Genomic DNA, 26,603 nt, shown 5'->3' with positions numbered 1-26,603 from the left:
ATCCCATCGACACTTCCTCCACCATGGGACATATTCAGGACTTCTCCCAGGATTCCGCCATGGAATACCACTGGGGGTATGTTGCCCGCCAGGTCCCCTGCACCAAAGATGCCGGTACCTGCGCCTATTTGGACGCGGTTTACCACGGCCACGATGTCAGCATGCTCTACAGCTTCATTCTGTGGGCGGTGGTCGTGGGAATATTGTTCCTATGGGCGTTGGGGGGACGCCTCGTTCGGTTTGATCGATCTGTAGCCAGGACCTCGCCCAAGCCTGTCCGCCAGAGTGCTCCCTACCGTCTTTCGCGGACGATCCAGGCGCTTGTCCGGCGACATCTGCTCCCGGAAGCCTTGCCCTGGGTGTTTGGACATACCACACGTCTGCAAGTCCTTATATTCCTGATAATTTCCGGGTATCTGCTGGTATTTACCCTGGTGGGTATCACCTACAAGACCTGGGTCACTCCCATTAGCGGCAGTTCGCTCAACAACACGCGCAGTGGATTGGGTCCGTGGGCGGACCGCATCGGTGTGCTGGCGTTCGCCCTCACGCCATTGTCCATCCTGCTCTCCAGCCGGGAATCATTGCTTTCGCTGATTACCGGCGTTCCATACCATCACTTCAACTTCCTCCACCGCTGGCTGGGATGGGTGATCTACTTCCAGTCGGCCATGCACACCATCGGCTGGACCATCGTTGAGGGAAAGCTCTACCAGCCGCAGCCCGCGCAGTGGAATAGCTTCATCACGCAGCCGTACATCATCTGGGGCATCGTGGCCATGATCCTGCTCTCCTTCCTGGTCTTCCACAGCACTAAGCGCGGCATTCAGCTGACGGGCTACGAGTTCTTCCGCAAGGCCCACTACGTAGTCGCCATGGTCTATGTCGGGGCCTGCTGGGCGCATTGGTCACACCTGTACTGCTGGATGCTGGCCTCGCTGGTAGTCTGGTTCCTGGACCGGGGGTTCCGCCTCGTTCGCGTCTTCGTGCTGCATCATCTGAACGTCCCGACCACGACGTCTTCCACCACCGGAGGGTTGCACATCCCGCACGCCGCGATCCAGTTGCACCCCAACCCGGACGATGGCGACATCATCCGCCTTGACTTTCACCATAATCACGACCCCTGGCACATCGGCCAGCACTTCTTCCTCTGCTTCCCGCAGTTGAGTCTGTGGCAAGCTCACCCACTCACCCCCTGCAGCGTACCAGACACCTTACCCACCGGCCAGCCGCACACCTACATCATCCGCGCCCGGAAGGGACTGACGCGGGAACTCGCCCAACTCGCACGCATCTCGTCACAAAATTCTCAACCGAGTGACGGTGAGACCACCACAATGACGAGCGCCGGCCCCACAACCCCAGTTATTCTCTGTGGGCCTTACGGCCAGTCCATCATGGAGGAAACCTCAACCGCTGGAAGCAGCAACCTCCTCTGCATTGCCGGCGGGACTGGCATCACCTTCGTGCTCCCCCCACTTCTCCATTTACTCAGCAACGCATCCACTTCCAAGTCCCAACCGACGCAGATCCTCGAACTCATCTGGATCATCCGCCGCAAGGCCGACATGCAATGGATCGCCCCGGAGCTCGACATCCTGCAGCGTCTGGCATCCACCCACTCGAACACGTTCAGAGTTCGCATTTTCGTGACACGGGAGACGGCGCCAGTCCCTAAGGTCTCCGACCTCGAGAAATCGCCCTGCTGTGCGGGGTCGAGTGCGTCGTCGGACTCTGGGGTTGCGGTGCAGTATACCCTCTCATCTGAAGACGCTGCAGTCGCTGGGACAGCGGCAGCGGCCCATCATCATCCAGACCTCGAGGACATTGTCGAGGATTTCCTGGATCGGGTGGTCGATGGTCCGACGCGGGTGTTCGCCAGCGGTCCGGCGGGGATGATTACCACGCTGCGGACAGCGGTGGCGGGGCGGAATCGACCGGGAAGGGTATGGCGCGGGGAGGAACGATGGGATGTGCAATTAGTGCATGATGACCGGGTGGAGTGGTGATAATGGTGTGTTGCCTTGTATATAGTTATTTTTGCAGATATGAATGTGATACCCAGCTGTTATCTTTCGAGTTGCACAGGTTTTTGTGCAAAGAGTAGAGAAAAGCCCAGCTGATCTGGACTAGGGTCCTGACTTTGGAAGTGCTCATGATGGAGAGTGAGCCCTAATTGAAAGCATCCTAGCTAAATACTGTGCCATGGTATGGATCTAGTTAGTTGCTCATGGGAGTATAGTTTCTCATTGGTTGAAAGTTAGATGAACTGCTACTAGCATGCGGTATAGTGTTGTATAATTACACTAATTTAGTGTCCAACTGCTTGTCAGATTTTAGCTGGACTATTCCTACCGTCAGGTGATAAGAGACAATTGAGAGCCTCGAGCAATGGAGGCTTGCTTCGCCTTTATCCGGTTCTTTCTTTTACCAACCCCTTTTCAAAGATTTAAATACTTCCCTCTGTCCAATCTCATTGTGATCTCTATACTTTCTCTCTCAAACAGCCTCTCCTGAACTTGAAGAACAAGAACCTAAGCTTCTAGAGAAAGAAACACGATGGAAGCACTTACCCAAGAAGTTCGCAGACTGGTCGAAGCTGGTGATGAGAAAACTCGCAAAGATGTCTTGGATGCCCTGCATAAGCTGAGTGTCTCAATTGAGTCTCCGGACGACACTGTGCAACGACTTACATTCTATGTACGTCTCCCCGCATTCCAAACAAACACGCCAAACTTGAGATACAAATTTCCAATTCTAATCTATACTTCGTTAAGAACATGCAACTGGCCGGGATTCGTATCGGTATTGACCTGAAGCTCTTCGAGCTATTGCTTGAGGGTCCCCTTACTGTGGATGAGCTGAGCCAGAAGACGGGAGCCAATCAGGTCTTCCTTGGTGAGGTTTTTGCGTCTCTCTTCAAACTCTGGTTCTAATTTAAGCCTATCAGCTCGTATACTGCGCTATTTGGCATCTTATTATGCAGTCGAGGAGGTATCCAAAGATACCTTCACTGCATCAAATATATCTCGGACGTTTGCCGTATCTGGCCATCAAGCTGCGGTTGGACATATGTAATTGGACCGCCTTTCTATCATTTTATGATACACTGAAAAGATAACTAACTTGATCAGGTGGAACAACTGCGGTCAGATAATCCAGATACTTCCCAGTTGGCTCAAGGAAAACAACTATCCTGACATTCAGGACAATGTCAAAACTCCTTTTCAAAAAGCCCTCAACACCGACGTACCAGCTTTCATCTATATGCAGCAGAATCCCGAGGCCCTAGGCTATTTTGTGGAGCACATGATGTCTAACCGCGCCGGTATGCCTACTTTCCTAGACGCCTACCCAGTCTTGGAGAAGGCGACTGGTCTGAGCCCTGAAAGAGCCCTATTCGTTGATATTGGGGGTGGCTTGGGACACCAAGCAATTGGCTTCAGGCAGCGCTACCCCCAGCTCGAGGGCCGAGTGATCGTCCAGGACCTTTCCCAGACCTTAGCTCACGCCATTGACTTCCCTGGGGTGGAGAAGCAGACGTATGACTTTTTTACGCCCCAGGTTGTGAAAGGTACAGTCTATTCCCTGTCTCAGTTGCCCTTTTGATCCTTCATTGTGACTTATCCAGTGGAAAATTCAGGTGCGAAATTCTACTATCTGCGGAACATCTTCCATGACTGGCCCGACTATAAAATTCTAGAGATTATCAAGAATATAATCGAAGCCATGGCACCGGACTCGTATCTCTTGATTGACGAGATGGTATTGCCTAACACGGGGGTGCACTGGCAGCAGGCGCAATTGGATATGTTGATGATGGCTACTCTAGGAGCAAGGGAACGTACCGAGGGGCAGTGGTACCGTCTGGCGGAAGAGGCTGGGCTGACTATCAATCAAGTGTATACTTATACGATGAGCCTGCGGGATAGTATCATTGAGGCTGTGCCCAAGGCTTAGTCGCCACCTGGATTTATGATCTATTTGATTAGTAAACCTAGGATATATTGACTACGAAGCTTGAATCGGTTATTTTCATGTCTTGTATTTAACCGGCTTACTTGGTATAGGAAATCTTGATGATGAGATATGGGAAACAACACTTGAGAGAACTAAGTACTAGGACTGTAACTTCAGTCGGTCCGAGCGGCGTAGCTAACTGCTTTGTACCTAATGCCAGCTTGACTTAGGAGATATCGTGGATCTAGGCTGAGCTGAAAAGCAATAAGACGAAGCGCTAAATTAGTGCTGATTCGCACGTCAAACCTGTATAGGATGGTAGCCCTTATACTCGGTTATAGGCAAGGAGCATCTGGCTAGTCCAAATGCGCTAATCGGTTAATCTAAGTGAGGTTCTGGCCATCTCATGTCTCAAGTGATCGAGCCAATCAACCGTTGAATTTATCATGCTTTACTAGCTGGTATGACTGTCAACGCTTAGGGTCCCGGAGATGATGCTGAACAGGGCTAGATAGGAGCCTATTCGATGGTAAAGAGACAGCTATCTTTTGGCTATTGGACAAATCAAGCTGATACACTGTCCATGGGAGAAAGTTATTGATACAGTCATCTACCAAGTTTCAATGATTAATTTAAATGTACATCTGTATCATCCCGCATGATTCAATGGCGTATGTTTTCTTCAAGTTCTGTACACCCCCTCAAAAATGGTGGCTTGCGGGATCATGGATTATAAAGATCCCAACCATTAACCAAATAGGATTGTAAATCAATCTAGTCGTCCAGATGGGGGCCATTGCAATGTTAGTATATTATAAGCGATATCAACACATGACGTGTAGATCTCATTCAATCTCCCGTGGTTGCTTTTGATGTAGTGTGACGGTGGGTTATTACCACTCAACCAGATAATACTGTACAGCGACAGATATATTAACCCTACATTACATTCCCTAACAAGAATCCCACAACAAAAGCAAAGCAATCAAACTTTACAATAAATCTATTTTCATATCCTACAAATTAACTACAGACCAGCTCTCAGCATAACTAAATAAATACGTAAATAACTAACCTCCACCCGCCTGGCCGTTCCGCCCTCCCGCCGAGCCCCATCAACCAACTAAGTAACTAACCGCATGCATGCATCAACCATTCGTCCATCTCCACACCTCCCTTAACTGTTTAACACTTCATCCCATCCCTCCTCCCTACCATCAAAGAAGAAAAGAATCCCTCAAGATGGACCCAGAACCAGACACAGCAGACCCCTCCAACCCCCCCGTAATCAACTACATTCTCTCCTTCCTCCTAGTCGGGGTAGCTTGGGGTTTCACCACCCCTTTCATCCGGCGCGCAGCCGCGGACTTTGCAGCCCGCCAGCAACAAAACCAGCAGCAGCAGCAACCGGACAACATCACCACCACCAATGATGGAACCGACGTCCCCCTAACAGCTGTGTCTCCCGAATACACCGATGAAACACGCCCCGAGGATGAACGGGGAGAAGAAAGCGAGGAAGATAATCCTCCCCCAGCTAGCCACCAAGACCAGCAACAACCGGCATGGATGCAGCAGCAGAAACAGTCAAAACCACCATCCTGGCTCCGCAAAAAGATCACCACGTTATTCTGGACGGTTGTGAATCTGCTTCGCACTCCTGCTTATTCGATTCCCCTGGTGGTGAATCTTACCGGGAGTGTGTGGTTCTTTTTGTTGGTGGGGAAGCATGGTACGTCTGCTATACCATTACCCTTTATGGAAGTATGGGGTATGGAGTAATTGTATATATACTAATAGTAATGTATAGAACTATCATTAACTGTCCCCCTCGCCAACTCCAGTGCGTTTCTGTTCACCGTGTTGGGCGAATGGTATGTTGAGAGGAAGGTCATTGAGCGCGAGACGTGGTTGGGGATGGCGTTGGTGTTGGGTGGGATTGCGGTTTGTGTTATGGCTTAGTTCTTCTTATTTTTTCTATTACTGGTATTTAGGTTGTTATATGAGTTTGTAGGGGTATAGTGTAGTATTCTAAGTTGGTGTGGTTGATTAGTGATGAGAGTCAGAGGGAGGTATGAAAAAAAAAGCATCGCAAAAAGATGTGCATCATCCGTGAATCGAACACGGGCCTCATCGATGGCAACGATGAATTCTACCACTAGACCAATGATGCTGTTGTTATATTACGCTGTCTTTCTAATGATTTATATTACAAATGTAAGTGGAGACTCAGGGAATTGACTGCATATTGCTTCTCTTCTACCGGAATTACTTGGCTATATGTGTAAAATGCGTAATGTCATATGTTACATAAACTAAAAACTATCTATCATATCAACAACCGGGTATCCCATTGCCCCGTGTATCATGAAACCATCATTGCTTGTCATCATCATACCATACCGAGCCTGCAGCGGTATGCTGTCTGTCTGTTTATCTGTCCATCTAAGCCGACTCATCGAACGCCAGATTAAACACCACGGAACTAGTAAACCCTCGTTAGCTGAATCCACATCCTTAGGTTCTGGGAAACTTACCATCCGCACAGTCAAGAACCACATCGCTCCCATGAACTTGAAAAGTGACAATCCCGCCACACTCCACAGCACCACCGCCATGTAAATGGTGGCGCGCGTGTTCTCCGTCGTCTCCTGGTCGCTGCTGAACTCCTCCAGACCAGCCGCGCTGAGCACCACCGCGGCCAGGGCAAAGTTGCAAAAGACCCACACCAACACGACCGCACTGCGGAATCCCTTGTAGTAGTCGGCCTGGCGGTCTTCCTCGGAGACGGTGTTCTCCTCCTTGGGTGGCTTCGATGCGAATTTGGCCAGTTCGGCTTCGTATTGCGCGTTCAGATCGCCATCGTCCTGCGGGATGTTGACATCGACCTTGCCGCCGGGCTTGAGGTTCGCCGACGGCAGTTTCTCTGCCTTGTCGTCTCCCTTCGTACCCCATGTGATGTCGTGGGTGTTACAGAAGGCGTAGATATTGAGCACGTTGATGTAGGTCGGAGTGAGGAGAATGTATTGAATGAACTGTTTGGGTTAGAAGATAATGACATCAGCAGTGCTGGGATACTTACGGAGGTAAACATGTGCCACGGGTCCATAAAGATGAACGAGGCGAGGAACCACATCACATAGGTAGAGCCGAGCGATACGATAATCGAGAAGAACTGGTAGTTCGTGAAAAGATCCGAAAAGGTGAACCCGTTTTCCTGCACTTGCGATTGAATCGACTTTACGGTCACGAATACCGCTGCGAATGCCAGGTATATCATGATGCCAATCCAGAAATAGACCATCGTCATATAGAACTTGTTCGATCCACCGGGTCGGTTACCCAGCGCCAGAACAAAGCAAGTTACCAACGTCGCGAGGTAGAGCCACTCAAATACTACGCCAAGCACTTTACCAACTGTGCCCAGCAGGTCGTCATCGCCCAGATACTCTGTAAGGATATGGAAAACCAGGAAGAAATTGCCCTGTGCCGGTTAGTGATGTTCCGCCTGAGAGTGAGAAGCTACTTACAATGCCAAACCATGCGAACAGCATGTTGATGGTCTGATAGATGAATTCGATGAACAGCATGAACTTTCGCATGAAGCTATGGTCGCTTCGCCAAATCTGCCAGAAGTGCGCAATGGCATAAACAGCAGCGAAGAAACTACCGTTAAGCCAACGACGACGTTGAAGAATAAACTCGGCCATCCGGTCTGGGACATCGGTTTCACCATTGGACGACTTAACGTATCGCAGTAGCCAGCGGCAGTTGCGCTTCGACACGATCTCGAAGCAAAGAATACGATCCTCGGCCAGGTACATGTTTGCCGTGAAAATACCAGCATTGGCACCATGCATCTTCTCTCCCAGGAAATATCGTTCTAGCGGACCTTGTCCGTTCTTGTCGTTCTGCAGCGCGACGTATCGGTAGGCGGAGAAGGCACCCGGAAGGACAGTAATGAAACCGAATGCCGACTCCAGCGGCTTATCGAGGATGTTACTGAGCTTGTACTCGAAGTTCTGCCCGGCAACCAGTGGGTTGAGCAGCTTCTTTCCATGCGACAACATGACCTTGATCTCACCACAAGCACCTCCACACATCGGGTCAACATCGAAGGCCTTCCATAGATGGTAGATCGAGTCCTTGCCGGGCCGCGTACCCGCATCCAACAAAACACAGATGTTCGGATCCAGCACGCGTCCAAATGCCTGGAAGAACCAACGGTGCGAGTTGATCTTCTTCTGGTTCTTTTCCTTCAGACAGAAGATCATCTGGACGGGGCAACCAGACCGAGGCTTGAGGCTAACCTGGCCTCCCTTCAATTCTAGTCCCACCTGCGTGGTGTATTCATAGATATGTGCTGTGACATCCTTGCCGTTGACTTGCTGCTTGGCAATGCCATCCTGATAGCATCCCAAACCAGCCAGGACAGCGCGCGTGCGCGGATTGATCTTCGCACGACCATCACTGATGACACACACCACAATCTTCTTCCATGCATCTTTGCCCCACGTCTTGCTTGATGTCCTGGAGCACATGTACTCAATGTTCTTGAACACACCAATCATCGTCCGAGCGAAGAGGAAATCATCCTCATTGTACATGGTGACTGCGATGAAAAGCTCCGTGTGTCGAGGTTTGGCAAAAAGCTTCTGACGCAGAGTAAAACGCTCTTCGAAGAAGTCGGCTGGATCGCACGTGGCGGCAGAATAACGCATGTGCGTGAACTCATCTCGACCCGGGGGTTCGGCGTGAGGGACCTGACTGAGCAGGGCGGGCGCAATTGGGCAATCCAGCACGAGGTTACCGTTGAAGAGCTGCACCTCCTTGACGGTCTTCCATCGACGAACTGGCGCCGGACTAGGCGTAGGTGCGATTGTAGGCTCCTCTTCATACTCATCGGCATACGGATCCGGCCCGAATGGGTTATCTGGTTGCAGGATAGGGACCCGATCATCGGTATATGATTGTTGATGCTCGGGATATTGCCCCAAGTCATAGTCTTCATGCGGCGTTACCGCCGGCTGGTAAGGTTGGGTATAGTAAGCGTCGTGATGCGCTTCTGGGTCGAGGGAGTATTCGTAACCAGGGTAGGCATGAGGGTGGTGATCTTCGTAGAGTTCGTTATGACCATAAGAGTTTGGGAGTCTCTCGACCGAATACTAGTTCAGGAGCATGGCAATTAGCATCATCATCATCCACAACTCCAAGAACATCCGTACCGTTGGTTGTTCTGCCAGCCGATCGCTGGAGGGCATCTCCAGGTGTTCGCGAGGCGCATAGGGATTATCCGACAGCTGGTAGGCGTTTAAAGGCCGGCCCGGTGACGGGGATCGAGCATCGAGATGGTGAGGATTCATCATGGGAGTGTGACTCTCTTCCTCCCCGTAGGGGTCTCCTGCACTCGACGGTCAGTATAAACGCCCTATGCGGGATGCGCAATTGAAAATGAAATGGCGGTGCGACAATGACAGCACAACAGATACAAAAGGTCTGTAGCTCTCGCATGCAGATACGAGCAAATTCCCTCGTATAGTAAGGCTCGCTCCCGACACTAGGGTTTCAGGAGGGAAATTGATGCGGAGAAGGGAGCGAATGCGCGACAAGTCACGGCCGCGCAAGCTGTCCCAAGTAGACCAGCAGCGGAGAAATTATTAAGAACCTACCCAAGCGATTATAGGACATAATGGCCGATAGTGCGTCGGACAATTAAGCGTTCCAATAGACCAGCCCCCTTTGTGAATTCCTGGCTAAGGGGGGAGGGGGGAGAAATCGAGATTGGAGATTGCGCCAGGAGGGACTGGTGGAATGTGGGAATCGACGAGCGTTCAGGTCGCTGCGATAGCGCAGAGGCTCCGTCGCTGGCGGGAGTTTCAGATTCTGATAGGCGAGTCTGATTTATGGGGAAAAATAAGGGACGGACGGGACAGGAGAAGGAAGAGGGGAAATGAAGAATAATCAAAGTAATAAAACGGGGGTCAGGATGTCAGAAAGAAAGAATGGTTGAACCGATCTTTTGGCAGACGACAGCTTTTTTTGGGCCGTGGGCTTTGCTCGTGACGGCGGTTCGGCCTCGTCGCCGCAGCGCCACGGACAGGAACACTAACACTAACAACTGATACTGCAGGATTGAGGGTGGAAAAAGTTGAAGCCCGTTGACCAAGGAACCGCGGGGACGATCAATGACGACGAGCAGATTGGGATAGATTGAAGAGTCTAGTGAAGTGGATTCACACTCTGACTTGCCTTGATTGGGTCATGCCGACCGAAGTTGGGGGTCATAATCATAACAAAAGAATGTGAGTCTCCACTCGCCTTTTCTACAGACACACCCACGAGGCACTCTGCGGCTTTGCTATCTATCGCATGATTAATTCTAGATATCATGCTATGGATTAATGGACTACATGCTCTCAATTTTCATAAAGTACCTGAGTCCCACTAGAACCTTACAATCACAATTGTCCGACTGTCCTTCCCCTGAAACAATCCGCCTAAACACCCATGGATACTGAGTTTTGGCTCCATGGCTCATCGGATCTCCACTTTCATCACTGGGCCAACAGCTGATCGGCCCTCAAGTGTCACAGCCACGGGCTGCGTGGCGGTGTCTGACATTGTGCGCGTTGAACACGTTAGACAACAGGGTTCAATGGGGTCGCACTTACGGTTCATGTTCTTTTTATAACCTGCAGTCAGCTTGGCTGTCTCTGATGGGATGGTAAAAAGCAGCTGCCTGGTTGCATCTCGGATCATACAGCCCTGCGCGACGTCATAGTTGGCGGAGGGTCTCACCTTAAATTCATCGGACTAAGAATAGTCTGGTTAGACTATAGTGTGGATATTAAGAGCACTGTGATTATGGTGGATTGACAAGGCATGTTATTTGCCCTTCGACGGCACAGTACGCGGAAACATTGCAATGCTTGATCGCCTTGTAGATGCTGCCTAAATGTTTCTGTGCTTCGTACTATTGTGTAATCAATAGTAGATAACCGCTGCGCTAATATTCTTAGGCAGAAAGAGATAAAGTACGATATCTGCGCGTTTGTGAACAAACTAGCACAGTTAGGTCTCTGTGATGAACAATTAATTCTTTGGCCCTCCGGAAAATCGATAGCATGTGACTTTAACATACCCCGATCCGGCGCCTTTTCCTTTCTTTTCTTTCTCTTTTTATCAGCATTTGTAACTGCTGTGCTAGCTCGTCTCTACTAAACTTTCGTAGTTCATTCACGACACGTCTGTCTATATTTTAGCGCGCATTAGACTGCATATGCAGACAAATACGCACCAAGACAGAGGAAAGCCAGAGCCAGACTGGATGTGGGAGGAATGTGTCGCAACATAATCACAATGCGCCGTCGCCTCAGGAATCAGGCACGGACTACCGCCCTCCGCTATCGATAAAGATTCTGCGCGGAATCCCCGCCACCATCAATAATCAATCACCACTACTCAATCAAACCTTCTTTACAATCACTCAACACTCATTCATCATTCATTCAAGCCATAGATTTCTCAATAGACGCTTCAAAAGCTTACAATCACAATGACCGTCACAGACTCTACCCCCGCTGGCCGGCAAGTCAATGTCCTCTTCGTTTGTCTCGGCAACATCTGTACGTCCTGGTCTCCCCCGCATTATCGTGAAATGCACCGCCAGCTAACCCAACCACCCAGGTCGTTCTCCCATGGCAGAAGGGGTTTTCCGCAACGTCGCAGCCTCCCATCCTCTAATCAATGAAATCGATTCCGCCGGCACAGGTGCCTACCACGCCGGCGAAGATCCCGATTCTCGCACCATGTCCACGCTCCGTCGCCACAACATCCGTAATTACAACCATGCCGCCCGCAAAGTCACCAAGCAGGACTTCCTCGACTTTGACTACCTCCTCGCGATGGATAAATATAACTTGCGCGATCTGTTGGATGTTCGCGAGTCGGTTCTGGCATCTATGAACAAGTCTGGCCCCGCATCGCGTGGCACCAAGGGTACCCGGGCAGCGACTGCGGCATCCCTTGCCGCGAGCGGGGAAGCAGGCGCCAAGGTTGCGGAGGTCCGTCTGTTCGGTGACTTTGGTACTGGTGGTGTCTTGCACGAGCGCGTCGGCGGAGGTGAGGTTGTTCAGGATCCCTACTATGGTGGGGTTAACGGCTTCGAGGAGGTCTACCAGCAGGTGACGCGGTTCTCGAAGAGCTTTTTGGAGTACTTGGAAAAGAACCAGGGCACGGAGTCGGAGAATTAAGTTGATGGGGTTATAGAGAGCTTGGCTTTCATAGAGTGCGCCTTTTGATAGAATCATTCGGGCGTGTTTGGTTGTAGATACCCAGTTATAGACTCGCTGAGCGAATAGTCAGGCCTTTACATGAGGTTATATAAGTGTGACAAATCAAGATAATAATAGTACAGCTTTTATCGTACATTTACAAACTTTGACCCTTTTGCTTTAGGCTTCCCACAGTGTGCTCACACCCGTTCGCTGATTTTGATGGCAGCTTTGCATCCGTAGCGGATGACATTAACCAGCGGATCGTACGGACGAGCTTCCTTCGCGTCATTTTCGACAGCATGGTCCAAATGCTCCAGCTCCTCATCGCGAATTCGTCGGAAAGTTACCAGCATATCCTCCAATTCTTCATCCAACTCTTCTCCCCGACTTTCAGCCTCCGCCTTCCAGGATAGAACCTCCCGCACTTGATCGTTATAGTGAGACCCAATCTCGGTTTCTACAGCTTCCGTACAGGCCATTGCTGCCTCACGTCCCATCATTCCGGTAGACCAGCCCAGGAACGTTGCTGCGACCTCCCATACCGGATACATGGCCGTCGGTCGTACTCGGTGTTTCGCAATGAGATGGTTAAACGTGTCAAAGTGCCCCGCTTCCTGATCGTACATGTGTTTCATCAACGGCCGCAGGTGAGGATGAGAGCGCACGACTTGTGGTGTTTGCGCCGTGTAGATCAAGGTGGCTGCTAGCTCGCCGGCTTGGTTGACGCGGAGGGCTCGGTCGAGAAACTCGCGTTGTTGCTGATTGAGAACATATTTTGGTTTCGATGATCCAGATGTCTGCTGTGACACGGAGGGATTTGCTGCGGACTGCCGTGTAGCTGTAGAATTGTACTGGCGACAGGTTTGTAGAGTGGAAGGCGCGAGAAAGTCGAGGACGGCGGGAGGTGTTGGCCGAAGGGAAGGGGCCAGCGGAGCCCTTCGGAGCAAACTGAGGGCCTTCATGATAAAGATAAAATATCCAATGGTCAATTGGAAGGCCGTTCAAGCTTCAGGGCGAGGTTTAAGGCCGCGGAGGAATGCCAGCAGCAGCCATGAGTTCCGAGGTGGTCCAACCCGATCGATAAGCCGCAGCCGCGCGCTTACACGCCTTGGCACGCCATCCCTGGACCGGAACGTCATGAACGAGCGTCGAGAATCGCTCCAATCGCTTCTTTTCACTTCCCGGCTCTGGTCTTTCACTTCACTAACCACCTTCGCCTTCACCACACCGCCCCCAACAGGGATTCACTGCTTCACTGCCTCCTCCGTTCTTTATTTCGATACGCGACCCTATTAATACTAGTCTCTGAGGGTGTTCACCACTATTATTATAGAGCGACCCCGTCCAAGTCAGCGCTCTCTGGCCACCTAACTCCCTTTTCACTCGGCGCGACTGCGGTTCAGGTGGCATCTGTTACCCTGGAAGCCATCCATTTTCCTGCTGGCGGCTTCCTTCCCTGAGCAGTCTAGCGCCGCTTGCCTTGTTACTGGTGTTACTAGGACCTGAATTCCAAGGCAACCTCTACCATCATTCACTATGGCTGACGACCTCGATGCCGAGCTCCTCGCTCTTGCGGGAGACTCCTCCGATGAGGAAGCATCCCCCCCTGCCAAGGAGAGAGTCCAATCTCGCAGTCGATCATCATCCCCTCAGTCTCCCGACGCATCGGCTATGGGTCGTAAAGGCACTGCTAGGACCGTGAAACGGGGCCGGAAGTCGAGAAGAAACGAGGATGAAGAGGATGGCGAACTGTATGTATTGTTTGCCACGCGTGTTTGCGATGCCGCTTTCTGTGGTCATCACTGCGACTCGCAGACTCGGCTAATATAGTACGCTCTATAGGTCCGCTGCTGAATCGCTCGACTCTGCTAGCATGTCCGAATCGGATTCAGGATCAGATTCCGAAGGCTCAGCCCCTGAGGCTGAAGATGAAGGCCCTATCTTCCCTTACGAGAAATTATACTACTCTGCCAAGGACAAGGAGGAAATCATGGCGATGCCCGAGATTCAACGAGAGCAGCTCCTCTCCGAGCGTGCGCAGGAGGTTGATCGTCATAATCAAGATCTTGCTCTTCGTCGTCTTCTGGCTTCCCGTGAGCGCGAGGAGGCCCGCAAAGCGAAAAAGAACAAGCGAAAGGCCAGTGTGGCAAATCTTGATGAGGGCAACCGCAAGAGTTCGCGTCAGAAGATGACGCTTGGTGGCCGTAAGGTGGGAGAGACCTCCGATGCTATTGAAGCCTACAAGCGGCAACGAGAGCAGAAGGGGAAGCGTGACGAGCTCCGCCGTCGTGAACCGGTCAAGGAGAAGACCCGTTCTCGCGATGACCGGATCTCCGACGAAGACGCAGAAGGCGAGAGTGAAGTCGAATGGGATGACAGGGAGCGCTCACCGTCGCCTCCGAAAGACGACCCGCCTGCGGAACTGCGGGATATCCAACGTACTCGGGTGGGTCGAAGTAACTTTGCCCAGGTCTGCTTCTATCCTGGGTTTGATGACGCGATCTCCGGCTGCTATGCCCGTGTCAATATTGGGCCGAACCGTGAGACTGGTCAGAACGAGTATCGTCTTTGCTTGATTAAGAGTAGGGAAACCCTCTTACGTTCGCGTTAGGTTGTTCGTCGCTGACTTGTTCAGGATTTTCCGAGGGAAAGCCTTATGCGATGGAGGGCCAAAATGGCCGGTCATTCGTGACGAATCAGTATGCTGTGTTGGCACATGGAAAGGCTGAGCGCGAGTTTCCTTTTGTTGCATGCTCCGACTCTCCGTTTACAGAGGTAAGGTACTTGGCACGTGTCCGTGTTAGCATATACTGATACACTGTAGGCGGAGTTCAACCGGTATCGTCAAACCATGGCCGTCGAAGACTGCAAGATGGCTACAAAGTCAATGGTTGCCAACAAAGTCACGGATATCAATCGGTTGCTGAACCACAAGTTCACCAACGAGGAATTGAACGAGAAGCTACGCAAGCAAGGCTCATTGGATACGAAGTACAAGTTCTTCAAGCGCGTGGATATCGAGAAACAGCTGAAGCTTGCTCGAGAAGCTGGCGATGATGCGGAAATGGAGCGGCTAGAGGCTGAGTTGGCCAGCATGGCGACACCGAAGCTCGCAGTTGGCAGCCATCCCAAGCCGCGCGTGGACAAGCCCTCGGAACATGAACGCCTTGCTGAGCTGAACTTACGCAACCAGAAGCTCAATATCGAGAACGTGCGCCGGGCGCAGATAGAAGAGCGCAAGGCCAGCCGTAAAGCGGCTGCAGCTGTTGCTCGTGGAGAAGCCGCCCACAACCCGTTCATGCGCGTTAGAACCCAAGCGCGGACTCATTACGACGTCAATGGCAACGGCACCCCCACTGAGAATAACGCGAGCCAAGAGAACACTGCCTCGGAGACACCGTCTAAAGCGAGCACACCGGCCAGCGGTACCCCGGCGGGATCCCAGAAGAAAACCAGCAAAGGTGGCGTTGCCTCCATCCGGCACCGGAACATGGATGATGAAAACATTGCGGCCTTGGATTTGGAGCTCGACATTGAAATTTGATCTTGGATGAGGTAAAAAAATTTGGGCACATCTAGCACACCACTAGCATCCTACATACAGCATATACGATCTTGCCGACGGCTTCTGATGGAAATGGCACGATTTTGTTATTCGGGAAGCATTTGAGACAGCGTCGGGTTCCAGGGGGCGGTGTTTATTGGCGTAACGAGAAACATATCATGGGCGCTGTACGATAAAAATAAAGCACCTTTATGAATTGGCTTCACCAGTTGTACAAATCTACGCTTTTCTTCGCAGCTTCTATACCTCCGCAATACTCCATAGCAATCCTTACGGGGTAGATTGTGGCCGATAACGCGGCTTATCGGCCGATCACGTGTGATAGCAACGCGTGCGCGGCGCGTCCATTACTTACTATGTTCTAACTATTCCGACTAGTAATTACCACCCCCGTAGTAGATTCTCCGCCCTTGCATTCCTCCCACTGTGGACACCACCGTGCACATCTCCATTGACCTCGAATTCATATTCCAAAATACCCATAGACATGACCTCTACCAATACACCAAACTAATACCTACAGCCAACCCAAAAGATACCCGAAATCTTAATCACAAAATGTCGTCCACGCCCTCCACACCGCGCACGACGCGCACCGCGTCTCGCGCAAACTCCCCCAACGCCGCCGCCAACGACGACAACATGATGCTCACGCCCGGACGAAAGATTAAAGCCATGATGGCAGCCTTCGACAGCGATTCCGAATCAGATAATGAACCAGCACAACAGAAACCCGATCGATCTACCACTACGCTAAGCAATGCGTTGAAACACAGCACGATCTCCACACAGCCTACGAACCCAGCCGATTCGGACGATGACGACTCGGAAGATGATGAGGATATTGTCATGCCGAAGGGGCGCATGGCTGCGCGGTTACAGGGCCATACTCAAAATCAGTCTGAGGGGCAGACGGCCTTTGAACGGGTTTCCAAGACGTTGCGGACGGAGAAGAAAGATGATGATGATGTGGTTATGGATGATGAGGATGAGGATGAGGATGATCTTCCTACGGCTGGACCGAGGAGGAGAGGGAGGAATACTGCTGATTTGGTTCCCGAGGTAGAGATGGACGAGCGGCATCCGGCGCGCTCGGAGTCGCCTTTGTTTGTCTCGTCTCCTGGGAGAGGTCAGGACGATGAGGACGGAGATCAAGCAGGGTCGGGTAATGAGGAAGAGGCGCAGCCGAAGGCTAATTCTCGGTTCCTGGCGTTAGTTGCGCAGAAGCGCAAGGAGAGGGAGGAGAAGGAGAAGGCCGAGGCTGAGAAGAGAGCGGCGAGAGCGAAGCAACAGGAGCAATTCAGCTCGGAAATTCTGTCCGGTAGTGAGAGCGAGGGGGAAAATGGATCTGGACGGAAGTTGACGCAGCAGGCGTCGCGTCCTGCGAGAAAGGCGAGCAAGAAGGCTCTGGAGGAGATGAATCGCGAGACGCAACGGATGAGTCGTAATATGCAGTTGGCGCATCAGGCTCAAACCAAGAAGAAGATTACGAAAGAGAGCTTTTTCGCTCGGTTTAATGCGGTCAAGTCTGATGAGCGGACTGCGCCTGGAGCGCCGGGGGAGAACTCGTCCACGACTGCTGATTCGTTGAACTCGTCTGATGCTGAGGCGCAGAAGGAAAAGGAGACTCCGCGTACTTCGCCTGTCATTGGACCGGTCGAGAAGGAAGCCGGTGAGGGTTTGGGCAAAGAGGCGGAGACTGAGTTCCGTCCGTTGGAGGATATTCTTGAGAATCCACGTCCGCAGGCTGAACAACCTGTTGTAGCGAGGATGGAAATTGATGAAGCGCATACAACACAGCCGGGAAAGACGCCTTCCAAGAAGGAGAGAAAGGATTTAACGGGCCCACCTGTTCGCGTGCGACTCACGCGCGAGGAGGTCGCCCGGCAACAGAAGGACGACTCGGACAGTGAGCTCGAGATTGTCACCTCCCCCGCCAAGTGTCGACGTATTGCAGCGTTCGAGAATGTCCCCGCCAGAAAGGCCCAGGAACCGGCGTCTATGATGAAACTGAAAGCCCTGGCGCACATTACGTCTCCTACACGCAAATCTGCCATGCACCCTGCCCAGTTGTCCGCCACGGTACTGTTGAAGGCGAAGCAACAAGCTGCAAGGGAAAGGCAGCAGAGAATCGAGGAACTGAAAGCTAAGGGTATCCATATCGAGACAGCGGAAGAACGCGCCGCCATGGAGGATGAGCTCGAGAATCTCGTTGAGAAGGCCCGGAAAGAGGCTGAAGATATCGCCAAGATAGAACGGAAAGCGGCCAAGGGTGGAGATGAAGACGACGAGGACTGGGACTACTCTGGTTCTGAGGAAGAAGCCGAGGAGGATGAGGATGAGGAAGAGGACGAAGAAGATAAGCCTGCTGGTGAAGACGGACTTGTCGATTCTGAAGCAGGCGAAGGCGATGAATCAGAAGATGACCAGACGGAAACCATGTCGGTCGATGAGAATGATGCGCCAACGCAGAGGCGAAAGCGGCCTACCAGAGTTGTCCTCGACGACGAAGACGATGAAGATGAAGAGATCGATCCAAAGACGCCTGCGAAATCCATCGTTACGCCTACTACACGTTCCGTTGAGCGGCCACAACTTCCGACACAGAGCTCCAGCAACCTGATGAGTCTAACGCAGGCCTTTGCCGGCACAATCTCTGGCAGCCACCAGGATAACGCGCAAAGCGGTTCTACGATTCCTTATTCTGCTCCTGACCCGGATCCTATGGTTGAAGACCGTGAACCATCCGACTCACAGACGATCATTAGAGACAGTCAAGAGCCAAGAAAGGGGTCTGTCGATCTGCTGGCAGGCTACGCACAGTCTGATTCACGAATCTCCGAGTCTCCTGCTCCGCGATCGACCCAGCTCTCCGAAATGCCAGATCCTACTCAGGATGCCGGATTCGTCTTTTCGCCCTTCGACCCTAACAAACGATTCCTCGGAACTCCTCAGTCGACCATCGATACCGTTGTCATCAACCGCGACAACGAAGATGGATCGCCAGCCCCAGCCCGCAGAATGAAGCAGCTCAAGCGCGGACGGACAGCCGACCTCTCCATGATCGAAGAGCAAGAAGAAAAGGACAACGAGGGCGACTTTGAAATCGACGCCAGTGCCTTCGACGTAATGAAGAAGGCAACCAAGAAGCCCGCCGTGCCCTTCGACCGCAAGAAGAGCAAAGCCAAGGAGATCGTCGAAGAAGCAGCCGAAGAGTCCGACGACGAATACGCCGGTCTAGGAGGCGCCAGCGACGAGGATGACGACGAAGCCGAGAACGCCTACGACAGACAAATGATCAACGACAACAGCGGCGAGACCGTCGATGAGAAACAGCTGGCAGCACTGAATGCGTAAGCTTTCCCCAAACCCAGCCATATTACCCTTTAGAAACTAACAATGCCGCACCAGTCTCCACCAACGCACCAACGACGAAAAGCAAGTCGCCAAACTGCTCAAAGACATCACCACAGGAGCTCTCCGCCGCCGTCGCAACGCCGATGACGAGTTCGACCTCGACGACTCAGACGACGAGCTCCTCGCCCGCCGGCGCGAGAAACAGCGCGAGTTCGCACGCATGCGCAAAGCCCTCCTGGCAGACGAGAAGATCGGTGAAATCGCCGAAAATCCCAAGAAAGCAGCATTCTTCCGCGCCGTCGAAGACCGCGATGACGATGACGACGACGTGGGATTCGACTTCCTCGACGAGCCACAAGAATCCACCCAAACCGACGACCCATCCTCGCAAGACAACACCACACCCAACGACTATACCACCACCAATAACAATACCAACACCCGCAAACGCCCCCTCGACCACACCACCGACCCATCCGACCTCCAATCCCTCCCACCCCGTCCCCCACCACACCTGCGCCGCACGAAACCCGTCTCCGCCATGTCCAAGAAACCCGCAACATTAGCAGAGATCCGCGAAACACTATCCTTCCTCACAGAAACACACGATTACGACTCCTTCCACGAGGACGCATCCATCGACATGGACGATATGGACATGGAAAACGACACAGACGAAGACGGCGACGATCCCCTCTCCACCACAGCCTACCAACAAGACGGCGCCCAAGAACCCCAACCAAAGGACCTACAACAACAACAACAGCAACAACCCCTCCCGCCCTCCCAACGCCAACACCCGCGCCGCACCCGCGGCCCCGTCGTCGACCGCCTCGCCCTCCTCCGCCAAGCATCCTCCAACTCAGCCAACACCAACTCCACCACCACCACTAATTCCAGCGGAGCCACAGTCCCAGCACCCGGCGGAAACAGAATGGCATTCCACTCCGGCAGTTCCGGCGCGGCAGAACTTTCTGGCTTCGCGCGGCCCCCGCCACTCGTTCGGAGAACTACGGCTTCGTCTACGGGGTCTTCTACCTCGATTGGAAGTATGTCGTCTAGGACATCGAAGGGTACCGGTTCATCATTGTCTTCGACGAGTAAATCGGGTAATGTTTCTTCTGCTGGAAAGGGAGGGGGGAAGAGTGGAGCGGTGAACTATTATACTGCTGCTAGGGAGAGGGAACGGGAGAGGCAATTGAGAGTGCAGGAGAGGGGAGGGAGAGAGGGGAATATGAAGGCGTTGGTGGAGAAACATGCGAGGAATCGGTTGGGGGCGTTGGGGAAGGGGCAGTGGGAGTGATTCTTTTAGTAGTTGATTTTGGGTTTGAGGGGGAAGAGAGGGGACGGTATATGTGATGATTAATGGTTGGGTTGTTAGTTGCTTTAGAGGAGTTACGGGCATCAGAAGCTTGGGTGGAGTTATGGTTTGATTTAGAATATCAGAGTACATAACTGAATCCTAACTATGTGCTTTTATATGCATGAGATTGAGTGTTCATTATCAAGCAGCATATTATCAACTGGTATATGACCCGAAAGATAACCACATCGAAGTGAAAGGACTTTTGGTGCATCTACTACCGAGGTATACACATGTACCATATACCTGTCCTTCACTAGTTATAGAATAGCGCTAGTCTAACTGCCCAATACCCGCAGATGCACCACCCAGCGACGGATGCAGATCTACTGTCACTGACGGCGGGATTACTTTGCATCGGCGCGGATGACTGTGTGGGTTGTTGTCGGACAGCGGCGGTGGCAGCCTCTGTTTGTCGCCGACTGATGTCCAGCGGAGGGTTGACGCAAGCAGGCCGAGAGGTAGGCCCAGAATTGATTGTAGACATGCGTCGCAGAGCTTGCCCAATACGGTTTAGTTCCGACGATCGTATACGGAGAACGTCTGAATGATTCAGGAATCGGCAGAATCCCATCCTCACCGCCCATTAGCTGATGGCGAAATCGTCCATAGAACGGATCAGCTGTTCTAGCCCTGCGGCCCGAAACTGCGGCCCGGAGTGTCCTGCAGCAGCCGGCACATGATGCACCACATAGTCGGTGGACAGAGAAGTAACATCGGTTGCCGTCCAGAGATTGCTCTTCAAGAGCCGCAGAACAGCGGTCACTTTGGGCGGCACCAGCGTTGGGTCCGGTTTGGTAGCTTCCAAGATAAGCTCAATCGTCCGCAAAAATGCCGTACACATGCGCCCCCATCCCAGGCTTAGGTGCCACAGCCCGACCACGCAAGCCTCTAGGACAAAGCTCCACTTGAAGTCCATAGGTCGTAATTGAGAGATGGCATGCATGCCGCCCACGAGGAAGTAATGTAGCATCACGATGGGAACAGATCTGAGTCCGTGTGATGCTTGGAACAAGAGAACGAGGGATCCAAGTATATCCAGGGATTGTAACTTGATCGATTCTGGGTCGAAATCTGGATAATGAGGATGAATGCTTGTCGGGTCGGCATTTAAACTGAAGATTTGGCACAACGCCACGACCGTCGCCTGATAGTACATGCTGCAATCGGTCGTTAGTAAGGCACCGAGCGACAATCTATGTTCTAACTTACTGAAGTGTAAGAATATTCGGCGCAGGGTTTTCATCTGGCAAAAGGACGGATGGTAAGCTTGCCCGCCACTCCTGTAGTCTCTGATAGGTCTGACGGCCGTACTCCCAATCGTCTTGGGTGAGCTTGACGTCCGGAAACTTTAACGCGAAGCTGGCAGTCTCATTGACAATTGCGACCAGTTTGTTGCGGAAGCACAGGGCCGTGTGATGGAAGGGCCGAAAAACCGGGGTTTGAAAAGGGTAGGGCCTCCATTCTTCGTCTTCATCCGAAACCGCGGCCTCTTCTTGCGAGAAGCTCGCAGCAGGCGGTTCATCCCAAACCGGTGTCTTTCGATAAACTTGTGCCGCGAGCCTGTTGTGTCTCATTAGTCAGGACCCACGCGTACATAGGGGGTTGCCACTTACGCCTGCACATCGAAAACGCCACAAGCAACGAACTTATGACACCGGGATAACGAGCCGACATCGGCCTCTACATCAGTAGCAAAGTAAGGGGCCGACTCGCGGTGAAGCCCCAGCTGCCGACTGAGCTGGGCGCCATGCATGATGTAGCGGGTCCCCAAGCGGTCAATGCCAAAGGTGCAACAAAGCAGGCCGATCATGATGCTGGACTGGGCCGTGGGAAGGCCAGCATCATCCTTTTCTGACTGCCACAGATGCTGCAGGGCAGAGTACAACTTCTTGCCCAGAGCCTTCTCCTCCCGCCGATCAGTGATGCGCCCCAAATGGTAGGAAGAGCTCTATCGAGAAAAGTTAGTGGTTGACGTTCAGTAATCGACATCAGACTGCAGTGGCGTTTACACAGCCGAAAAATAAGAGCGTGTGGACGAGCAGCGACGAGCAAAACCGCTTACTCCCGCTCTCCAGGTCGCGGATGAACATCTCCTGGTCGACCAGGCGCCATGTTGGGTTCTCCCAGGCAAAGAAGAGGCTGAGAAGGTGGCTGGCTGTGGTGTTATCGACAAGGTCGGTCCAGGATTGGATGTTGCTGACCTGTACTAGAGGGGTCTCAGTGAGAGGATGAGAAGTGCTGTTTGGTTTAGTGGCCAATGTAATATGCATGCGGTTTAAAGAAATCCCCGGTTTTGGCCGCGGTGATAGTTGAGGATCCGATATGGATCTGGCAGCTAGCAGCGCCGCAAAGACATCTGGAGATGCTTGAAAGTGTCTCTGCGGGGAGGTGGCAACCGGTCAGTATGGCAATGCTTTGAGTACTCTGGAGAGGCGAAGTGGCAACATCGTAGGCACTACGCACATTCAGAATGTCCTCTATGGAAGAAGCCCCCGTCTGCTGCGTGTCGGTTATGATGTCGCTGAGAAGCGATTCGTAGGCAACGACCTTGTTGCGAACGGATTCGAGCTCCAGCTGTTGTCGCTCGCGCTTAGAACCGGCATAATTGCAGACGAGATCCAGACGACGACATTGGCGACAAACGGGTTTACGACCATCACACTTGGTCTTCCTGGCGCGACAGGCGACACAGGCGCGTGGCGTCCGTTGCTGGTTGGCCTTGACGGAAGGCGGCGCCAGCCGAGGGATGGCAATCTTCAAGTTGCGGTTGGCGGACGGGGCGGAATCGAGAGTAGGCTGGGATGGTGAGAGGTCGTCAGACGCGCTGCTGGCATCAGAAGAACCCTGCATATCCAACTGAGCTGGTTGGAGAGGGAGAACGAGCCGGGGACGAGCAGACAGAAGAAGAGAGAAAGAGAAAACAGAAACAGAAGCGCCGCAACAAGGAAGAAGGCAACTAGGAGCCCTGCTAGTTGCCCGATGCGGCAATAGCCACTCCGTCACTGGCTGATTCAGCTCAGCGCGCCAAGCCGGAAGTCTCCCCGAGCAATGATTTGCTGTTATTTTCAATTCGAATTGTTCTCGATTCTTCGATTTGCCACTGTCAGCAACATCTGATAAGAAGTTTAACCATAGCTTATAGCCCAGGATACTTCTGCCGCCGAGGCTTGTACACAAGCTTGCTATGCTACATTAATCAAGTTCATTACAACAGACTTTGCTCTGCGGATATATTAATTGATCTAAGTAAGACCACTAATATGCGATAACGTCACTAGTGTAGAATTTTTTCTCCTTAAAATTTGGGTCGAGACCCTTTTGTCCGGTACCTAATCTTTGGACCTCTCAATCAAGGCAGAAATGGATCCTTGCTAATCCCGCGGGTTTGATTCAAACCCCGATTCAGATATTGTCAGGTACCAAAGTTTACGCTCTAATTTCTTTGCATAAGGAATCTCATAACTACTTATGATTAGTTCTCCCGTGCAATCTGAGATAGATTTCCTTGTAATAAGCATACCCACAGCGGTGGAGAGGGGGAGGATTGTAAACCCCAGATACTGACTCGTAGTCACAATGCAGCATTGGCATAAGCGTAGCTCCCACACACAAACTCGAGGGGTAGATCTATTTTATTGTTGTTGCCTGGCCGGTGTGCAAGGACCAAGGGGTCCAACCCCTCGGGTTTGATCTGATTTTGGTTTGAAAATCAGACCAAAAGGAGGGGCTGAAAATCCGGGGTAAAATCCAACCCATGACTAACAAACAAACGAGACTAATTCTGCGGCCAGCCCCTTCCGTCTTGTACAACTTCGGGTGTATACATTCACCCAATGGATGCATGCATGGAAGAGGGATAGTATACTACGAACAAAGAAAGAAAAATAATGTAACAATCAAATCATAACATCATCATTGTATATGCAAGGGGCTGCAATGCTAGATAAAAGAACACTAATACCGGCTAATCAATCAATTCCTCCACACAATTGATCAAGCCAGCTTCGCCTCACGACCCGACCTTCAATCATCAATACAACCAATCAGCTCTATATACAATATACATCGGGTGCAAGCGTGAAGGCGATAAGAAAAAAGAAAAGATATAAGGAGAAGGTAGAAGGCCAAAGCTTACACAGAAGCAAAGAGCTCGTCGAACTGCTCCAGCGCGATCTTAGTCGCATCAACGCCATACAGCTCCTTCTGCACATCGGCATCCGCCCACTTGTCGGGCACAGGGCCCTTACCCTGGCGGAGAGCAGCGAACTGGCGATCACGCTCCTCCTTGGCGGCACCTTCACCCAGGTGAAGAGCACGGCCGGAAGCGGCAGCCAGCTCGACGATAGCGTAGGCACGGTCCTTGCGCACCTTCTCGTAGACCTTGAGGGCCTTGTGGATGGAAGCTGGGGTAGTATCGGGGAGCTTGGAAAGGACAGCACCGATGACACCACCGTCCTCGATGGCCTGGGCGGCACCCTGTGCGAGATGGGGCAGGGTAGGGTGGCAGGCATCGCCAACAAGGGCGACGGTCTCGTGCACCCAGGTGGGGAGGGGCTCGTGAACACGCAGCTTCCACTCGCAAACTTCACCCTCGGGGACGTAGTTCAGCATACGCTGGACCATGGGGCAGAAGTCGCCGAAGACACCCAGCATGACGGACTTGTCACCGCGGGTGGTGTAGGTGGCATTGGTGGCGGCGGCGAAGTGGGTGTCAGGTTGGGTGGTGGAGAGGTTGTAGATGGTGTTGTTAGAGACGGGGTAGGCAATTATATGACGCTTCTCGCCGATCCAGCGAGTCACGCGGTTGCCGTTCATGAGCTCCAGGAGCTCGGGGTCGTCCTTGATCTGGTCCTTGTGGATCATGATACGGTAGGCGGCCTGGTGGGTGTCCTTGACGCCGGCCTTGATGCCGAGGAGGTCGAGCATGGCCACGCGGGTCTGGGACTTGATGCCATCACAGGCGAGTAGGACATCAGCCTCAACGCGGTAGGCCTGTTCGGGGTGGTCGCGAGGGGTAGCGGTGAAGGAGGACTTAGGACGGAAGGTGGTGTCGCTGGCGGTAGTGGCAAAGTGGAAGCGGATCTGGTCCGGGTGCTGCAGGCAACCTTGGTACAGGTGGCCGGCGAGGGAAGACCGGTGGCCAACCATGTGGGGATATCCGTAGGTGTCGTGGATGTATTCCAGTGGGACGTGGGCCAACTCCGAGTCCGAGGCACCGACTGTTCGGTTTTATTAGCGTTGAGCTCGGTGTTTCACATACGAAGGACTGTAGATGTTTCATATTTGGGAAGAATGCAACACGTACCTCTAACGCTAGTGGAAGTAATGTTAACAGCCTCGGCCTCAATGGGCTTCCAAACACCCAGGCGATCCAGCACGCGGGCCATGTTCGGGGCCAGTTGGATACCAGCTCCAACGAAGCCCAGATCGTGTGCATTCTCATAAACGTCGATGTGCTTGAAGCCTTCCTTGGCCAGGGCCAAAGCGCAGGTCAGGCCACCCATGCCTATACAACAGCACTACTATTAGTATCGTGTCGTACTCTCTATACTAAACCCTATTATAGGGCGGCAGAGAACAAAGGATGTACATACCTGCACCCAGAATGGCAACCTTAAGGTCTTGCGGAGTTTGCGCCATGATGATAGTATAGTATGTAAAGAAAGGAGAATCAGAGAGGAGAGGTGTCTATGAGAAACAAAATGAAAGAACTTTGAAGCTGAACAGAGCAAGAAAAAGTAGAGAGAACTGGAGGATTAAATAGAGAACTCTGACCGGCAATCGGAAATGGCACGGCGGGAATAATCTTACCCGCGGGGGGGAATGGCCTCCCCACGTCCCACAATCATCCATGATTTCATTGCTGGAGGGAACGAAGCGGGAGGCGAAACTTTGTGCTTTCCCCCCAGAAAGTCTCCCTCTCACACACCACTCACTCACACATTATGTCAAGTACTCTCCAGTTGGATGACGGTTTGCCTTTGCCAAGTCTGGCGGCTCGCTTCTCCACATCGGCAGTCAAACCCCGTGGGGCGAATCAATTTACATCCGGGGCAAGGCAAAGGCAATGAGAGGC

General features: G+C 52.3%; 11 protein-coding genes and 1 non-coding gene across 12 annotated transcripts; 6 read left to right on the top strand and 6 right to left on the bottom strand.

The window, feature by feature from the left end:
- Nucleotides 1-23: 23 nt before the first annotated feature.
- Nucleotides 24-2,012, top strand: AKAW2_11679A (ferric reductase family protein; the record flags this gene model as incomplete). The annotated part of the gene is made up of 1 exon (XM_041684189.1): nucleotides 24-2,012. The coding sequence occupies one exon, from the start codon at nucleotides 24-26 to the stop codon at nucleotides 2,010-2,012; it is 1,989 nt and encodes a 662-aa protein (XP_041538399.1).
- A 550-nt stretch (nucleotides 2,013-2,562) lies between these two features.
- AKAW2_11678A (uncharacterized protein) lies at nucleotides 2,563-3,612 on the top strand (the record flags this gene model as incomplete). The annotated part of the gene is made up of 4 exons (XM_041684188.1): nucleotides 2,563-2,703; nucleotides 2,781-2,901; nucleotides 2,954-3,077; nucleotides 3,138-3,612. The coding sequence occupies 4 exons, from the start codon at nucleotides 2,563-2,565 to the stop codon at nucleotides 3,610-3,612; spliced, it is 861 nt and encodes a 286-aa protein (XP_041538398.1).
- A 1,494-nt stretch (nucleotides 3,613-5,106) lies between these two features.
- On the top strand, nucleotides 5,107-5,925 carry AKAW2_11677A (uncharacterized protein; the record flags this gene model as incomplete). Its single annotated transcript, XM_041684187.1, has 2 exons — nucleotides 5,107-5,695; nucleotides 5,774-5,925. The coding sequence occupies 2 exons, from the start codon at nucleotides 5,107-5,109 to the stop codon at nucleotides 5,923-5,925; spliced, it is 741 nt and encodes a 246-aa protein (XP_041538397.1).
- Nucleotides 5,926-6,065: 140 nt separating this feature from the next.
- AKAW2_t10038S lies at nucleotides 6,066-6,136 on the bottom strand. Its single transcript has one exon. It is a non-coding gene; the product is annotated as a tRNA-Gly (tRNA).
- A 297-nt stretch (nucleotides 6,137-6,433) lies between these two features.
- On the bottom strand, nucleotides 6,434-9,651 carry chsA (chitin synthase I; the record flags this gene model as incomplete). The annotated part of the gene is made up of 6 exons (XM_041684186.1): nucleotides 6,434-6,448; nucleotides 6,501-6,998; nucleotides 7,046-7,447; nucleotides 7,494-9,128; nucleotides 9,189-9,364; nucleotides 9,633-9,651. The coding sequence occupies 6 exons, from the start codon at nucleotides 9,649-9,651 to the stop codon at nucleotides 6,434-6,436; spliced, it is 2,745 nt and encodes a 914-aa protein (XP_041538396.1).
- Nucleotides 9,652-11,518: 1,867 nt separating this feature from the next.
- On the top strand, nucleotides 11,519-12,215 carry ltpA (tyrosine protein phosphatase LTP1; the record flags this gene model as incomplete). Its single annotated transcript, XM_041684185.1, has 2 exons — nucleotides 11,519-11,588; nucleotides 11,650-12,215. The coding sequence occupies 2 exons, from the start codon at nucleotides 11,519-11,521 to the stop codon at nucleotides 12,213-12,215; spliced, it is 636 nt and encodes a 211-aa protein (XP_041538395.1).
- Nucleotides 12,216-12,436: 221 nt separating this feature from the next.
- Nucleotides 12,437-13,201, bottom strand: AKAW2_11674S (demethoxyubiquinone hydroxylase family protein; the record flags this gene model as incomplete). Its single annotated transcript, XM_041684184.1, has 1 exon — nucleotides 12,437-13,201. The coding sequence occupies one exon, from the start codon at nucleotides 13,199-13,201 to the stop codon at nucleotides 12,437-12,439; it is 765 nt and encodes a 254-aa protein (XP_041538394.1).
- Nucleotides 13,202-13,775: 574 nt separating this feature from the next.
- On the top strand, nucleotides 13,776-15,783 carry AKAW2_11673A (RNA polymerase-associated protein; the record flags this gene model as incomplete). The annotated part of the gene is made up of 4 exons (XM_041684183.1): nucleotides 13,776-13,990; nucleotides 14,082-14,821; nucleotides 14,875-15,014; nucleotides 15,064-15,783. The coding sequence occupies 4 exons, from the start codon at nucleotides 13,776-13,778 to the stop codon at nucleotides 15,781-15,783; spliced, it is 1,815 nt and encodes a 604-aa protein (XP_041538393.1).
- Nucleotides 15,784-16,362: 579 nt separating this feature from the next.
- Nucleotides 16,363-20,464, top strand: AKAW2_11672A (uncharacterized protein; the record flags this gene model as incomplete). The annotated part of the gene is made up of 2 exons (XM_041684182.1): nucleotides 16,363-19,157; nucleotides 19,216-20,464. The coding sequence occupies 2 exons, from the start codon at nucleotides 16,363-16,365 to the stop codon at nucleotides 20,462-20,464; spliced, it is 4,044 nt and encodes a 1,347-aa protein (XP_041538392.1).
- Nucleotides 20,465-20,780: 316 nt separating this feature from the next.
- On the bottom strand, nucleotides 20,781-21,098 carry AKAW2_11671S (uncharacterized protein; the record flags this gene model as incomplete). Its single annotated transcript, XM_041684181.1, has 1 exon — nucleotides 20,781-21,098. The coding sequence occupies one exon, from the start codon at nucleotides 21,096-21,098 to the stop codon at nucleotides 20,781-20,783; it is 318 nt and encodes a 105-aa protein (XP_041538391.1).
- A 12-nt stretch (nucleotides 21,099-21,110) lies between these two features.
- AKAW2_11670S (putative C6 transcription factor) lies at nucleotides 21,111-23,377 on the bottom strand (the record flags this gene model as incomplete). Its single annotated transcript, XM_041684180.1, has 5 exons — nucleotides 21,111-21,684; nucleotides 21,737-22,087; nucleotides 22,141-22,475; nucleotides 22,537-22,905; nucleotides 22,991-23,377. 5 exons carry the CDS (start codon nucleotides 23,375-23,377, stop codon nucleotides 21,111-21,113), a joined length of 2,016 nt encoding a protein of 671 aa, XP_041538390.1.
- Nucleotides 23,378-24,658: 1,281 nt separating this feature from the next.
- On the bottom strand, nucleotides 24,659-26,167 carry AKAW2_11669S (putative monooxygenase; the record flags this gene model as incomplete). The annotated part of the gene is made up of 3 exons (XM_041684178.1): nucleotides 24,659-25,746; nucleotides 25,833-26,033; nucleotides 26,122-26,167. 3 exons carry the CDS (start codon nucleotides 26,165-26,167, stop codon nucleotides 24,659-24,661), a joined length of 1,335 nt encoding a protein of 444 aa, XP_041538389.1.
- Nucleotides 26,168-26,603: the final 436 nt, after the last annotated feature.

Source organism: Aspergillus luchuensis, chromosome 1 (assembly GCF_016861625.1).
Source record: "Aspergillus luchuensis IFO 4308 DNA, chromosome 1, nearly complete sequence".
Lineage (NCBI taxonomy): Eukaryota > Fungi > Ascomycota > Eurotiomycetes > Eurotiales > Aspergillaceae > Aspergillus > Aspergillus luchuensis.
The sequence above is the reverse complement of the archived record's forward strand: the minus strand, read 5'-3'. Positions and strand labels throughout refer to the sequence as shown.